Genomic DNA, 15,913 nt, shown 5'->3' on the forward strand with positions numbered 1-15,913 from the left:
AAAAGTTAAAATTAGACCAATTAGTTTCTACAAGTGTTTTACACATACTGTAAGGATGACACTGCTCTTGACAGATAATTGACAGCTGAGCTTGTCAAAACCTGCTCTCTTTCTTTATTTTGCCTACATATGTACTGAATTCATGTTTTGACTTTTTTTAAAGATGTTTCTGATTCCCTGTTCCAGTGATACGTGCCTATGGAGCAGGCCAACAAATTGAAGGAGAGCCTGTTCTATACTGACCTACCTGGCTGAAATGATTGATTGATGGTGGTCTTCAGCTGTTTAAATGCACAAACTCTCAATCAGAATGTGTTGCTTTTGGGTGGGTCTAGGATTTGATATATTCTTGTCTCCAAAACTTCTGAAACTGCTAATAAATCATAAGTTAAAGCACTAGGTCTTTTGGATTAAAAAAACAGTTGCTAATAAAATTGAAATGAAAAAGATAGCATGTCTCCACTGCAGTTAACAGTCACAGAGTGGACATGGAATGATGTGTTCCCCTGATCCCTATTTATACTGTAAAAATACAAAAAAAATTCTAGAATCCAATGATAGATTAAGAATGAACAGAGTTTTCTGTGTTTTAGCAGTGCCCTCCAGTGTTGATATAGTCAGCCATTTTCTGTACATAACAATAACAAAAACGATACAGTAACACAAAGAGAAACAAAAACTGTTCTCCATCAACAGATAGTCTTAGAAATATATATAATTATTGGTAAATGAAAACAAAACACCAACACAAAATTCTTCTTCCAGTGACACACACTATTTTCTTTTGAGTTAAAAGGTTAACAAGACACAAAATTCCATTAGCCTCAGTGACATTGATTCAGTTAGAACATTAAGCCTAATTTAGTACAAGAAAAAACAGACTCAAACAATCAGAAGCTACTTATTCATAAAGCACGGAACACTGGCCTTAACCCTTCCATACCTTCTATTTTAAACCTTCACTTTCCAAAAACTGAAACAATTTTGCCATTTGTCAAAGACCCTCACTACAAACTGATATAATGTGATTCATTTTGCATGAATAGTACAGTAGTTCTTTACACTTTACACTTTTTACACAGAAATGTGGTTAAATAGAGAAATCTGATATATAACGCAATGGAATTTTGTTCTTGACTGTTTCTCTTTGTTCTTGACTGAAGCAATTGGAGTCTTACAGTCTCTCAATTTATAACATGTTGGCACTTAATCTGGGAATTATTGTTGTGGTTCTTGAATTATTCCAGCACTGCTATTTAAGATCCTAGGACTGCTTATAGAAATTGATTAACAACACAGGATTGAATATTGAGCTTTGCTAAACAGCATTATAATACTACTCAATAAACTACACAATACAGTATACTGCACAGAGTTTCAAAGACTCCCAGACAAGACCTACAGTAGGGAAACAGTTTAAGAGGAACATGGTCTGTGTGTAGGTGTTTGGTTCCATCTAGTGGTAAAGGGAAGGTTTGAATATGGATACTTGCCACAACAGAAATTATGCACATTTATGTTTTGGTGAAAGTTATGCACCAAAGTAGCAACAGTTTTAGAGCTAAGTTTTTGCAGCACAATGAAAAGACACAGATCAATGTTCGTTGCTCTGGAGGTGGGTGTTGTGGAGGAGTAACCTGTTCCCAGTCTTCTGGTTTCATGCTGAAAAATATACTGTATCAGAAAGATCAAGGCTCTCTGAGACACAAATTGAAGCAGGTAAGCATTTTCCACATAGACTAATTTATATTTCACTACTGTAAGTAATTTACGTGCTGCATTAAGCTTCATTTTAAAGTACATTGAGAATTCACATAAGATTTTGTTTAACAAAGAGATGGTACAGAGCAAAGACAGACATAGCTTTCTTGTTGCTGACTTATAAAGAAAAAAGAGACGAGTTAAACACTGGAAACTCAAAGTGCAGAGGTGAAACTGTAATTGTTTCATTTAATTTAAATTGTTTTTATTTCATTGCTGGAATTTTTTAAGGAAACCTGGCATTACACTGGACTATATGGGTGTGGTCTGCAGGAGTAGCACTGAGATGAAGTGTTATTTTAAACTTCAGAAAAAGTCTAGCTAGCATCCTACAGTAGCTAAATTCTTCTGCTTCTTCTTAAACAATAACCAATGCAGTAAAGACTAAATTTCTATGTTGCAAATCAAGGACAAAACTGAATGACACAAATGCAACAGCTTTTCAAGTTATTTTTTGTTTAAAAATAAAAAAGAACTTGACTGCTGCTGTTTCTTGATTATTAATGAAGAAAATTATTAATTCAATAGCACTTTATTTTATAAAGGTGGTGGAACTGAGGTCTCATACCAGATTCAAGGAAAACTTAACATATCTTTGATAGATATGAATATTTTAGAATTCAGAATATTTTTTTAAGATTTCACTAACATGCCAAACTGACATACAGTATGACATTTAAGGTCAGAATAATCAGCCCATCCTGATTAACTAAAATGTCACTTTCTACTTTGTAGAAAATCCAACAGCTATTTAAAGATGACAGAAACTGCTGAGAGAATTGCTGCCACCCTGACAACCAATCGGAATTGTACAATTTAAATTACCAACCTTACCAGCAGATACATTTTGGCTAATCCCAGGTACTGTATGTCCTTGGAATTTACGAATTTGATTGTCTTATGGATTCTATGTTTGACTGGACTTTATTTACTCAGTTCGGTAAGACAAAGGCCAAATTCTGCGCTTGTCCAAAATATCACTCTGAATTCCTTTCCATTTCAGGTGCCTTGCTTCTTTCCACAGATTTAATAATTTTATTGATGCCTAAATTAGATGTTAAAACAGATTGATGGATTTTAGGAAATGTTTAATTTAGGTAAATCTTTCTTGATGCTGAGCATTTTTGAAAACTGAATGTCAATTAATGTATCTCAGTGAGTTTACACAGCAGGACTTTTTTTTCAAAAGAGAAGGGTACCTTAAAGACAAAGCCCTTGTATCTTGCCTATGTTTCTAGGGTTCTTTAAAGTGAGCACCTCACAGGTTATAACATGTTTCCAAATTCAAATTTCACTTCATTGCAGAAATTCAGTAGCATTGATCTGTTTAGTTCTGTTCTCAACAGCTTTCCCCCAAAAAATTGATGATCCTTTTGTGCAAACAACTTTCAGAAGATTGGTTGATATCAGTTTCTTTTTGTTCACCTCTATCTGTAGAATATCATCTCAAAATGTTTTGGTTCCTAAGTGAAATTATTCTTTGCTTCGTGGATTCTATGTGGATTTTCTTATTTAATTGCCTTTTGTCTTGAACTGTTTTCTCGTGTGTCATTTTTATGGTATATAATTATAATGGATTTAACCAAAATCCTCCTCAGCCCACAATAAGAACCACGAAGACAGAGGTTTGTGCCATCACAAAAGATGACAACAGGGCCACAGGATGTGTGGGGGTCTTGACCTATGACCTCTTTGAAATGAAGACACGCAACTGCACTGAGTGCATCGCCATAATGTTTTCAGTGCCCTTCGACTACAACCTGAACAAGAATTTGCTGGCCGAATGTGATAAAGCACTACAGACTGCACTTTCAGAAGTTTGGAACGTTTTATTCTGGGTTGAGTAGCAAGTTTCAACTGCTGCACTTTTTGCATTTAAAAACCTGAAGTAATAACATCAAAGAATGGAGGGAATCCTTTTGTTACAGTCCGAAGAGGTGTTTGTGGGGAGTGGTTTGTTGCTTCACTTCTGATCTTGGCTATGATGAGGTCAAAATGTTCTAAAGATCAAATTTCAAATTGGCTCTGATACATAGAGAGAGGGAGGCAGACGGAGGAGAGGTAGCAGAATGGAAGTACAGTATTTCAGCATCTCTCTATGGAATATTTTGGAATGTTGTTGCAAAAACACAGCTGTGTCTATTGAGAAGAAGGGGTTGGGGGAGTAATACATGTTTCAAAATAAAGTTTTCCCTGGACTTTTTTTTTTGGAGATTTAACATGGTATTTATTTTACTTGTACTAATAACTGTATTTCTTTAACTTTTATCTGAAAAGGGCATGTTTAGGGTATTAGCACAAAACCCAGAATGTATCACAAACATATCATGCTTTGTGCTCTTTGTTTCACATCTGCTGCTCATTTCCATTCTATTCCTTCTACTGTACATCCTCCTCCTGACCCCAAAACCTCCTTCTCCCTCCTGCTAGTGTGGATGCCATTCTTAATCTGTGCTGTGCTTATGTGAGCAGGATCTGTGGGAGTTTGTTTTTTGTAATTGCTGCACAATATTATAATATATTCCTCTGCACAATGACAATTCTAGTTATTTTTCTATTTCAATAAATGTTGTAAATGTTGAAATCACTAGGAAATAAAAAGGACACTTAAACAATTCTGGCATCTGTTGCTGGTCTGTGTATGCACCGGTGATTCTAGGAGATATTTAGAGGTTCTAGTGGCAAGGGAAGAAGGGTCCTAATACCCTTTGTAAATACTAGGTAGCATAGTCACCTACACTATATTATCAGCTTAGATTATATATTCCCATAGTGTTCTATATCATATACTGTACCTGTATACCGAGAAGTAAAAATCCATCACTTTTGTCATGTCTAGAAACATGCACTGGTGTCTTGTCAGAGTCTTTTAGGACATTGGGATAAAACTTTTACTTTTAGTCTATTGTTGAAAAAAATCAGTGTTTCTTTTGGAAAAAAAACATACAGTACTGTACTGCCTTGATTTTCGGTATCCTTCACTGAAATTTTAATTTATACATTCTAGAATGAACTGTTTCCTCTCCTTTAGTCTCTCCCATTACCTCCCTCCCTTCCCCCTCTCCTTCCCTTGTGTGTTACGAAATTTAAAATGTTGACCATAGACCCTCTCTCATTCCCTCCCCCTCTATAATATCCTCCCTAATCCCCACCCCTTTTTCTCTCTCTCTTTTCCCTCCCCGAGTTGAATAGTATCACTGTTTTCCTAATCTGTTGTACTTCTTCAGGGAAAGCAGGTCAGTGGGAGTCTATTTGTCTGTCTCCTTCTTATTCTCTTAGATTACCTACATTTTCTCACTGAAAAAAATCTACCAGTAATGAGTGACGATGAAAATGTGTGAAATTGTGCTTATGGTTTGGTGTATTCTATTGTGTAATTCTAAATGTGATTGTGTGTCTCTTTTGCTCTCTTTTTCCCTCAGCCAATATGTCCAGTCTTTTGGCAGATTAATCTGTGCTGTGATTTATTAACTTCCTTTCTGTCCATTGTTCAGTGTGCAGTGTTTATGTGCTGTAATGCTTAGTTACGCCAGCCAAAATCTGTACTATACTATTAACCCCCTTCTCACTTGTCTGCTCTTGTAGCAGTATCATCTAGTTATTGTAAAGAGGAGTATTGCAATTTTTTTTATTTTTGTAATCTATCAGAGTGACTGTGGGCACATCAAAGACTGCCCAGGCAGGAAGCCAAACTCTTATAAAATTCTAAAAAGCCAAGCTTTAGATGCTGCCTGCGCATTTCACCAACAGTCTGGGCATAAAACCAAGTTCTGAATTCTGACAATATGTTTTTTTCTAAGTTAGTCAGAACATAAAATGCTTTTGTTATAGTAGGTCATCTGCATGGCATGTTCACTGTATGCAACTGCTTTTTGCAGATCTGTTGATAAAGGACGATTTTCCTTTAATTTGTAGTTCTTTTAAAAATGTATATTCCTACCATGGGACCATACTATAACAGTTTTACTTTACTTCTGCAACAGCTCATATTAGAAATTGCACATTTTTATATACTTATTACTGTATATTTTCTTTCTAAATCACTGTTTTACTAGTCTCTATTGCCATATGAATATTCTATTTTAGCATATGTTCACTACAATTCTTTATCTGCTGTGATTCTTTTAATTCAGTAGTAGTAGTATGGTAGTTTTTTGCAGGTATTAATGCAATTATACTTTAATTATGCATCCATCCATTTTCTAACTTTTAATACTGCCAGCACACACCAGGAATTAAACTCATACAGTAGCTCCGGTACTGTAAGGCAACAATGCTAACCTCTGCACCAGCATGCCACCCAGTAATTAATTAATACAGTAACAAAACTTTACACTGTAAAAACCTGTTTTACACTTTTAATCTTTCTTTCTCCATTTCTGTCTCAATTGTTATGGCTGTTATTCCACAAGTCTCTGTTGTCCTTCTGAAAACAGGTTTTTCAGAATCTACTGTATCTAGCCATCTGTCTATCTCTCTCTCTGATTTATTTCACGTCTTGCTTGGTTAAGAGAGAGGATGAACTGCTGCACATACTGATTTTGTTCTTTGGACATTATTTGTAGAGATTCATCTTGACAATTTGAGAAGGAACTTTATTAGCATTTGTGTAACATTTGTCAGCAGCGATGTCCATCTTTCCTATTGTGAAAGATGTGGAAGTTCAAAAAAACAAAAAGCTTTTGTTCACATATATGTGCTAATAAAATAACGGATAATATTGCTAATTTTTCAGAGGATCTCTGAGATGTACCATTTAATAGCTCTGGAGACAGGAGAACAGTCATTTTTTTTCTGTTCTAGTATTTTTTTCATCATGTTTATAAGAATGATTAAATATGGCCAAAGAGACAGTGGAAGTGACTGTTTTGTGTTTATGAAATGTGATTATACATTTTTGAACATTTGCCAATGCTGAATGTCATTGTTAAGTGTTACAACTGTTTGAATTAATGTTAAAGTGATGTTAGAAAAGGGCAATATTCTGCTGAATAAAAATGATCTGTAAATGTTATTTCTACATTTTAAATCTGTCTGTTGGTCTAAGAATTTTTTTGGGCGTATATTTACTGCATGTGACGATACTTTTGTATAAAGGACTTGCGATATGATTCTTTGTACAAGTGTGTCTCATATTGACACCCATCGATAGGTATATTCTCCATCACTGTTGTTGTGCCCAGTCTTTCACATAGTCTCTGCACTGCACTGATACAATATGATTCTGATGACCTTAGTTTCATTAGAATGCAGGGCTAGTGTGCTGTGGGGCTGAAAAGTATCCATTCGGTTTGTCTATACTTGTTTCAATACTTTTTTCAGTGTAGGCATGGAAGTCCCAGCTCCTGCAGCATCACCCTCGACTCAAGCCAGGAGAAATGGAGAGCCGCAGACCACTGTGGTTGGTCGAACCAAACCATTGCATCGTTTCATCAAAGGAGAGCCTAAGAGCATAGGGGTGAGAGGTGGTGGGGGGCTGGAATAAACCAAAAACAACTGTTGATTCTTACAAATCTAAAATGTTAAAACCGGATTATCCTTGCATACAACATTCAGTGGCAATGGTATTTAAGACTGCTCCTTTTAGGATGAATGCATGTCATCGCAGGTGACGAAGGTGGGGCTGGAGAGGCCAAAGTGTGCTAGGACAGGCAATGAGGTGAGCTGGGCCTTCAGGAGGTGGATGGCTTCAGAGCAGGCAGGCGTCCAAACCCAAGGGGCATCCTTCTGCAGTAGATGACGTAGTGAGGCTGTAGTGGCTGAGTAGTGTGGCAGAAACCGGAGATAGTAGGCAGTCATCCCAAGGAAGGAGGCGACCTGAGCTGGTGTGGTAGGCTCTGGGATGCGCTGAAGGGCCTCGATGTTGGACTGCAATGGGGTGAGGCCAGCAGGTATAAGGCAAAAACCCACAATCTCAATTGTGTCAATGGCAAACACACACTTCTTTCCGTTGAGGGTGAGGTAGTGGTGGTGATGCACCTTGAACACCCTGTGGAGGCACTCATCATGGCTGGCAAGGGTTGGGCCATGAACCACAATGTCATCGAGGTAGAAGACCACCCCAGGGATTCCGGTGAAGATAGTGGACATCAATTTCTGAAAACAGCTGGGGTGCTGGTTCAATCCAAAGGGCACCCTTGTGTAGCAGAAAACACCGATGTGTGTGACAACAGCAGTCAAGTTTCGGCTGTCAGGGTGGAGAGAATTCTGGAGGTAGCCCTGTCAAAGGTCCAGTTTTGTGAATACAGTGGAACCGGAGAACTGTGAGGTGAGCTCTTCCACTGTGGGGAGGTACTTGTCTGGTATTACAGTTTTGTTCACTGCCTTCAGGTCCACACAGACTCGTGTACAGTACATGTCCCAATTAAGTTACTGTATGTGTCTCTGACTACAATCCATATTTAATATATTTACTGTACTGAATTAATCCCTCTTGTCTTTCTCTTAGATTGTTGTCTTATTCCTGGGTTGTGGACACTTTGTTCTTGGTATTCCTATGAAAATGGACATGACTGAAAACTCCACCAACAGCTTCAGTACTTTCTGGATGGGTATCATGGTCTGTCTTTCTTTGTGGTACTATACCGAACTTTTGCATTCTACTATTCTGTCTCAACAGCATTGTAAAATGTTTGCCTGCTATCCTGTTATTTTTATTTTGTTCATTAAAAAGAGAAGATGTACAGTCTCTAAAGAATGTGCACACCATTTTATGCATCAGAGTATGTCTGAACTATACACCATGTGTGTCGGTACTGTCTGTCTGAATGTTGGTAATTTGCCTCTCCTTGTGTATGTTTTTCTCACACTGTGCAATGGTGCTTATGCGGATTTCCTTTGTCTCATTCAATGGTTTTCTTTAGTATATCACTGCAGGTCTTCTCTGCATCTTCTGCGAGAACAAGCCCTCCAAAAAACTGGTGAGTGAGTTAAAAAGTAACAAAGTCTGTCAACATGATTTTCCATATGTTTGTTTGTCTTTCTGTTTACTTTTTTCCCCTTTTGAACACCATTAATACTCCTTTGTAACATGGGAACAGCACAACATGAAGTAATCAAAAGGCACATCAAAAACTAGAAGCAACTCAATAAACTCTCAGTTGTATGGATTAGCTCCATCAATCTCAATTTATTTGCTCACATACAATTATTATAATCTTGTTTAGGAAAGCAATTAAACTACCCACATGAAATACAAGAATGTTGTTCTTCTGTGTAGGCAAAAGCATAGTCAGTTTCAATTGCTGCAGTTGGTAAAATATACAAAGTAGTATACAGCATATACTGTATGGCATAAACAACTTAGACTGTAAACCTTTCGCTCTGATACTGTAATAGCATAACAACACAATAACATAATCCTGCTGCATTGCAGGATAGGTATTGCTCCTGATGGAATAGGTACAGTATTAGGTATTGCTCTAGGATAGGTATTACTCCTGATGGAAAACAAGTTTTGTCTTTGCTTATGGGATCCCTTTCTCAGGGTCCTCTTTCTACAGTATCTCTTCTTTTGCTCTTGTGTTTTATCTACTTCAGAAAGCTGAATTGTTCACACTTGTAACATAGCAGAGGGATCAGGAGTTTTAATACTGGCAAGTTACTGTAGCAAGTTTGGCAAGTTGTTAGGATAAAATCTAGGGACATGGGCTGTGATCTTAATAATGCTTCTTGTTTTACTTTGTTGAGTGGTTGTCTGCAGCAGAGGAGCGATTACCTCTTTCCTGTACATATACTTGAGAAAGTGTGCATATGAGACATTTATACAGTATGTGAATTCCATTCCTCCATTTTTCAGAGCAGACAGGGTTCTTTCAATGGATTGATGTGGTTTTCCTTTACTTGTGCTCAAAATCATGCTCAAAATAGTTTCACTAGAGATTTAGGATTTGTCCCAATAATCCTTAGCCAAATTAAAACAAGCTTCTTAGTTGTCTAGTAAGGAATCTGCTACTCTGGAAGGAACTTTATGTCATACAAATCTACAAACGGCGCATTGTGCCTGACAGTTGAGTCATTTACTGGAGATGAACACCCCAGTTACTATTTTTTTTGTTATTAGTAAAATATGGGCATATTCTCCTACATCTAGGAAATGTTTCTGTGATCTTATACTGTTGCTACTTCCACATAATGTTCCCTAGATAAGAAAATGGAACCAAAAATGTTTTGGAATTTATATGCAAAGCCGTATTTTCCTACAGTTGTTTTTTTTTGACAAAGCTATTATGATCATATTTACCAAATGTAGTTGTAGTTGTTGTCCCTCAGTTAAGCCTACATTCTAAAAATACTACTGAATATGACTAAACAATTTTCATGTATCTTTTTATAAATATATATGAATAATTAATCTCACCAGAAATAGTTAACCATACATTTTTGACACTCTCAAGTGCATGGTGTGGAGGACCTACAGTATGTACATGAAGCCTCCTATTAAAGCAGTGACTGTGCTGTACTATTACTGGGGGATAAATGTGGCTGAGGCCAGACCAATCCTGATGTTCCTAACCTTCCCAGTCCTTAGTCTGTTCCGTAAAGTTCTGTCCATTCCATTTGCCCTGTTTCTAACATTTTAAACTAGACAGCAGATGCTGTTTGGCCAGGGATGTATATCACATACAGTATCAGTGATATTTAATGCCTGACACAGTGGCAGTGGTTAAGTATGTCTCATTAGCTACTATGATACTTAAGGTTTGATTTCATTTATAGATTACCTTGAGGTGTCATGATTTTTGAAGATTCTGATAAATGTTAACTGAAAATGACTAGCTTGATTTCTTCTCACCCAGAGTAAGCTGTATTCCTAACAGTCAAAGCTTTAATAATAGTAGAGCACACTAGGGGGAGCTTACAGAATACATATATTTTAAGTCCTGAGCATTTGTCTGTCCGAGAACTGTAGTGTATTTTGCTTATCCAAACATGCTTTCTTAATCTTAAAGTGTTACAATAAATTATACATTATAGTAAAGTATCCTGTTGTATTCACTATGTGAAATCATGTTTGTTTTGTACTATATAACCTTTCCCAGAGTCAGTTGCTAAAGTCCTAGTATATAGTGTTTTGTCAGTCCAAGTGTATAACCTCTTTCACTCCCTTTAACTTTCTTCCTAGGTGACAGCTTGCCTTTCTGTGAGCATTGTGTCGATTCTAGGAGGAGCAGTGAATTTCTTTGTTTACATCACCTCCATAGTATCTCAAGTTTTACACTACAATGATTATTTTTACTTCAACTCAACGGAAATTGACCCAGAAGTTGATCGTTGGATGAAAATTCACCTAGTGAGTCTGTTTCCTATTGTAATATCAACAATAACTATAATAATATTTTAATATATATAGATCATTTTTGTCAATTGGTTTTAAACTTAATTTTAATGTAATTTCTCCCAGTATTATATTTGAGTCAGTTCAAATTGGCTTGTGCAAGGAAACGTTTATGAGAATGTATTTGGAAATAAAAAAATAAATGGCCAAGGAAAACTAACACAATGGGTTTCAATTACATAAGAGTTGTAAGACCAAAATAGAGACTCTGTACTAATGTGTTCTGTGCCAATGAAATCTAATTTCACAAGAAAATAAGTATCAGAGTGTGCTACAAAACAGCTGGACCAGATGATTCCATTGCATTGCATTGAAGAAAAGAGAAAGTGTATGAATTTGGTAGTCAAGCGGGCATTTAAATGGGGGAAAACCTGCGTTAAGATTATGGTTGTTAAGAAATTTGAGCTTTGATAGCACTCTTTTTGTCTGATGTGGGTTTTCCTTAGTTTTTGTCCATCTTATTTTCATAGTTTTTACTTTTTCAGCTTTTCAACTTTCTCGATAGTTGGTTTCTCGTGAAAATTCTGAAAGATGTTGCATTGTTTCTCTTGTTTGCGATAGTGTTTAATGTACTATAGATTTGTTAATTCATCAGTGTGTATGTTGTGTACTTCATCTCTCTTGATCTCTTTCAGGGTCAGATAATAATTACGGAGGCCATGTTTATGGTTCATTCTGTTGTTGCTGGAATTCTTCTTATTGTAATATCAGCCTTTGCTGGTGCTGCACTGCGCTCCACTAAGACACAGGTCACTATATTTTTATTAATCGTCATTTTTATTATTACTATTACGAGTATTTATTGCAACAAGTATTGTTAGCATTATTTCCAATAATTAGATATAGTAGATGTACAGTACTGTAGCATCATTAGAAGTTAAAACTGAAGCAGCAGTACAGTATCATGTTTAATACCTCCATAAAAAAAAAAACTGTGTCGTTATTAATGCTACAAATAATAGTACTGCATTTATCATTGGTATTTATGACAACAGTACCATATTATATAGGATTTTCTTGTTTTTATATATTTTCTAACATGATTAACAATCTCTTTCCTCTCTTTCTTTTAACAGGCTGTTATCAGAATGCACAATCTTCCTTCAGAATAAAATGATAAATATCAATATTTTAAATCTATCTATGCTGTATGTATTTATCCTGTAACCTAGATTAATAAGAAACACACAAAAGGACACAAGACAATAAAAGAGTGCATGCTGTCTTATGCTGACGCTACAAGTGTACTGTAAGACCAAAAATTTTACCTTGTGCCTTTAACCACGAAACACAAATATCTCACAACTAAAATTGCTATATTCAACCCAGTGCTATATTGTGACATTAAATTGTCAAGAAAAGATTACATTAAATAACATTAAATATTTGAAATAATATCTAGCAGATACTAGGAAGCAGTAAACTCCTAATTTGCCTTGCAAAAGTATTTACCTCTTCCAATAAAGTTACATTTTATAGAATTGCAAAAGATGTACACACATCCTTAATCAAAATGTGAATGCCAAAATCTTAAAACCAATCACTTTACTGGGTGAAAGAAGTTAGATGCCAAGTAATTATAATAATATAAACCCCCATACATATTACCTTTGAACATTCCAGTCAGAGGAAAAGCTCAGTGGAAGTGTGAGATGCTTACCAGAAATGTGGCTTGTCATTGGCTATCATGTTGTTACACACCATACCAAAGTAGGGTATTGTGCAAACACAAAAAAAAGAGAACAGAGATATGACAAGAGGCATAATAGCAGAATACGTTTGTAAAAGAAAGTGTTAAATTGTATTGTATTCTTACTTTTTCATATACTTTTATATTGATCTGTTACAGTATATGAATTTTAAATTTCAATAAAAAATTAAATAAAATATCAAGTGTTTTTATTTGAATAGCATATATACTGTGATAGATAATGTGCATTGTAAGGCATGACTATGCCTCTGTTTTTTCTGTTTGTTTTCTTATCTTCCACCTGCCCAAGATGGCAGAGCACAGATCCCAGGCGATTTGAGAGGTCCAGTAATCAGTGGAGCAGGATCAGCTGCTCAACCTTCTCCAGACAGGATAAATAGAACTCCGAGCAGAAATGAAGAAGGTGTTGAACATGACAAGACTAAGGATAAATGGTGCTGGATGGCTCCACCATCTGCCCTGGAAAGGATGCATCTGTCACCTACTGTATCTGAAGGCTACCTATGTTTTCCAGTGTGAGATCTTCACCTGCTGCAGTATTTCTCAGTTAGGCAGCTGGAAGAGCCTTAGGCTGCTACTTTCCCCAGAATGGAGTATTCCCAGCTAGAATCTGGAAGAGCTTTTATCTGCCACAGCTCAGGGGTGTTTATTTTCGTTTCTCTGGAAGAACCCTATTTTTCACAATACAAGGCTGTTTACATTGTCCCAGTGTTCAGCTGGAAGAGGCCTATTTTTGGCTACTGTAAATTATATTAAATACAAAAAGCTTTATTTTTAAAGTGTGTGGCGTGGTGTGTCTGTGCTCGGGGCCTGCCTAGAACGTGTGCCCCTGTTGTGGGCTGCCCTATGTGGCATCACAATACGTACTGTATATACATATAATACTTTGTAATTTTTTAACTTTTAACTAATATTTATATAAACTGCACATGGGCAATATACTGTACACACTTATGTTGCTGCACTTTTAACTACAGTAAGTTAATAGTTTTGGTTAATATTTTAAAGAAAAATGATTTGCATTTGTGCATCTTATCATGGCTGGGCATTCTACTGAAGCAATGAAAAGTATGCACTTTGCTGAAGGGCACCAAAACAATGCTCCACCCAGGACAGCATTCCAATTAAATGTTAGAGCCCTTAACCTGTCTGTCTTATAGGGTTTTGATTATAGCAGCTGTGTTTTACATTCAGTTTGGACTCAGATCGACATGTTTTCAAGAAATGATCATGTAAAATTGTCAGAATAGTTACATATGAACGAAAACCATATGTTCTGCACTATTGTTTTGTGTTTAGGATCCATTATTGAGTCATATAAGGAAGGATGAATGATAAACACAAAAAGGTTTTACACAATTGGATCTTTATGATACAAACTGCTTTATAAACTGGCCAGTGTCTGTTGTTCAATCAAACGTTTCTGCCACTCTGCAGGATCCAGAAAGTCCTAAACACCGAGTGATAATTAGATAATTGATTAGATTAGTGGTGACAGCCTACACATTCTCACATGGGTGTAATAAAGTTTGTGTTTCCTATATAAGGGTGAGCACAGCCTTTGGTAGAATGGCTAAGTGGCAGTCATACCTGCGGTTTTTTTTGTGCTTTCCATTTGTTGTTTTGTAAGACCTGAAAATGCAAATGATAAAGCCTTTCTTTCACTTTGCCAGGCTGGGTCTGTTGCAGTTTTAAGTAATTCAAAGACTTTTTCTTGAGTGCATGTTAATGGTAGCACCGCTGGGAAGCTCTGTTCACCCATTAAGTTTTTTTTTGCATTTAAAGTTTTTCTTGAGTGCTTCAGTTTTGAACCAGACTCCATGGCTGATAGCCCAGCTCTCAGACATGACTGCCAGAGTACTCTCCCACATGGGTTCAACTCACCTTCTGCAGTCAGAGCTGGCCTTCCCCCTCCCCCCCCTCAAAGATGCTCAGATACCTCCTGACATTCTTTCTTTTGGCTCAGAGCTTTGTTTAGCCCCCTGGTTCTCTTGCAGTGTCATACTTTGTTATTGCTTGTCATTTGCGTATTCTTATTTTGGCCTTATTTTCCTACCCAGCCTGTGATCCTGGCCTCACTCACCACTGGGCCCTACAGTAGGTCACAAAGACTCACTGTAATACAGGTTAGATGCATCATTATCCTTATTCAGGTAGGCAGGAGTAGTCCTAGACTGACCACAAAAGGTCACCAGTGTCTGACTGGTTTGACTTTGACTGCTTCTACCTACAGTATGTATTTCTATGCTGCCTTTTTCTCTATATCCCTTTGTGGTGATAAATGCCCTTTGGCTCTGAGTCTTCTTGATCCTGATGTGGCTTTTGCTTCCCTGGGTGCTGTTTGAAGCCTTCTTGCTAGTTACTACTTCCAAATGTTTATGTAGAGTCAGTAGAATGAGGAAATGTTTTTTTTTTCCCCAAGTCCCATCTTAACTCAAAGGGCAAGTTGCCCTCACAAAAACAAAATGACTCCTTCCTGCCCTACCTACCTAGACTTTGTAGTCTCTGCAGACTTTGTGTGATGCACACACAGAACATGCTGTAAGAGTAAGAACAGTATTAAATAAAAAGGAATAATTAAAGTATATTGCTCACAACCGGACTTCCATCCTGATAGTATGTAAATCACCCCTAAAATTCTCCAAAATACAACTTAATTTGTCATGTACAGGGAAAATACTGCATAGTAAGTTATATTTCACTAAAAATGTCACTAAAATAGTTCTCAGATGTATTTAACCAGTTTTGAATGACTACTATTTTTTCCACGACTGTAACCTACTTATCACTTCAGAAACATTTGCTCTTTAGTTTTAGTAGAATTGTTTTATTAATTTAAAAGATCAAAAATGATAAATTATTCCTCTTAATCTCTAAATCCTGGTTTGCAATGCATACTTTATAAACAAAGATCAGCAGTTTGCCTTTAATTTTGCTGTTTTGCTAAAAACATTTTTTGTTTCATTATAAAGGGGATATAGGCATCTGCCATAACAATAAAAAACAGCAGAGGGAGCCATCATTCCAGAAATAAACTGAAAACGATCAGGTGTCTTTGCTTAGCTTGCTACTGGTTACAGGGTAGCATGGTGGTACAGTGATTA

At 36.6% G+C, this 15,913-nt stretch overlaps 2 protein-coding genes across 2 annotated transcripts; both read left to right on the forward strand.

Moving 5' to 3' along the window:
• Positions 1-2,518: 2,518 nt before the first annotated feature.
• Positions 2,519-3,608, forward strand: LOC148814594 (uncharacterized). Its single transcript, XM_088905948.1, is given in 2 exon segments — positions 2,519-2,622; positions 3,320-3,608. Coding segments are annotated over 2 exon segments (393 nt in total).
• A 1,330-nt stretch (positions 3,609-4,938) lies between these two features.
• Positions 4,939-12,985, forward strand: LOC148814595 (uncharacterized). The gene is made up of 7 exons (XM_088906360.1): positions 4,939-4,997; positions 7,084-7,219; positions 8,210-8,320; positions 8,625-8,681; positions 10,886-11,053; positions 11,734-11,847; positions 12,175-12,985. The coding sequence occupies exons 2-7, from the start codon at positions 7,091-7,093 to the stop codon at positions 12,208-12,210; spliced, it is 615 nt and encodes a 204-aa protein (XP_088762486.1). The 5' UTR covers positions 4,939-4,997; positions 7,084-7,090; the 3' UTR covers positions 12,211-12,985.
• Positions 12,986-15,913: the final 2,928 nt, after the last annotated feature.

Source organism: Atractosteus spatula, chromosome 26 (genome assembly GCF_055471065.1).
Source record: "Atractosteus spatula isolate fAtrSpa1 chromosome 26, fAtrSpa1.hap1, whole genome shotgun sequence".
Lineage (NCBI taxonomy): Eukaryota > Metazoa > Chordata > Actinopteri > Semionotiformes > Lepisosteidae > Atractosteus > Atractosteus spatula.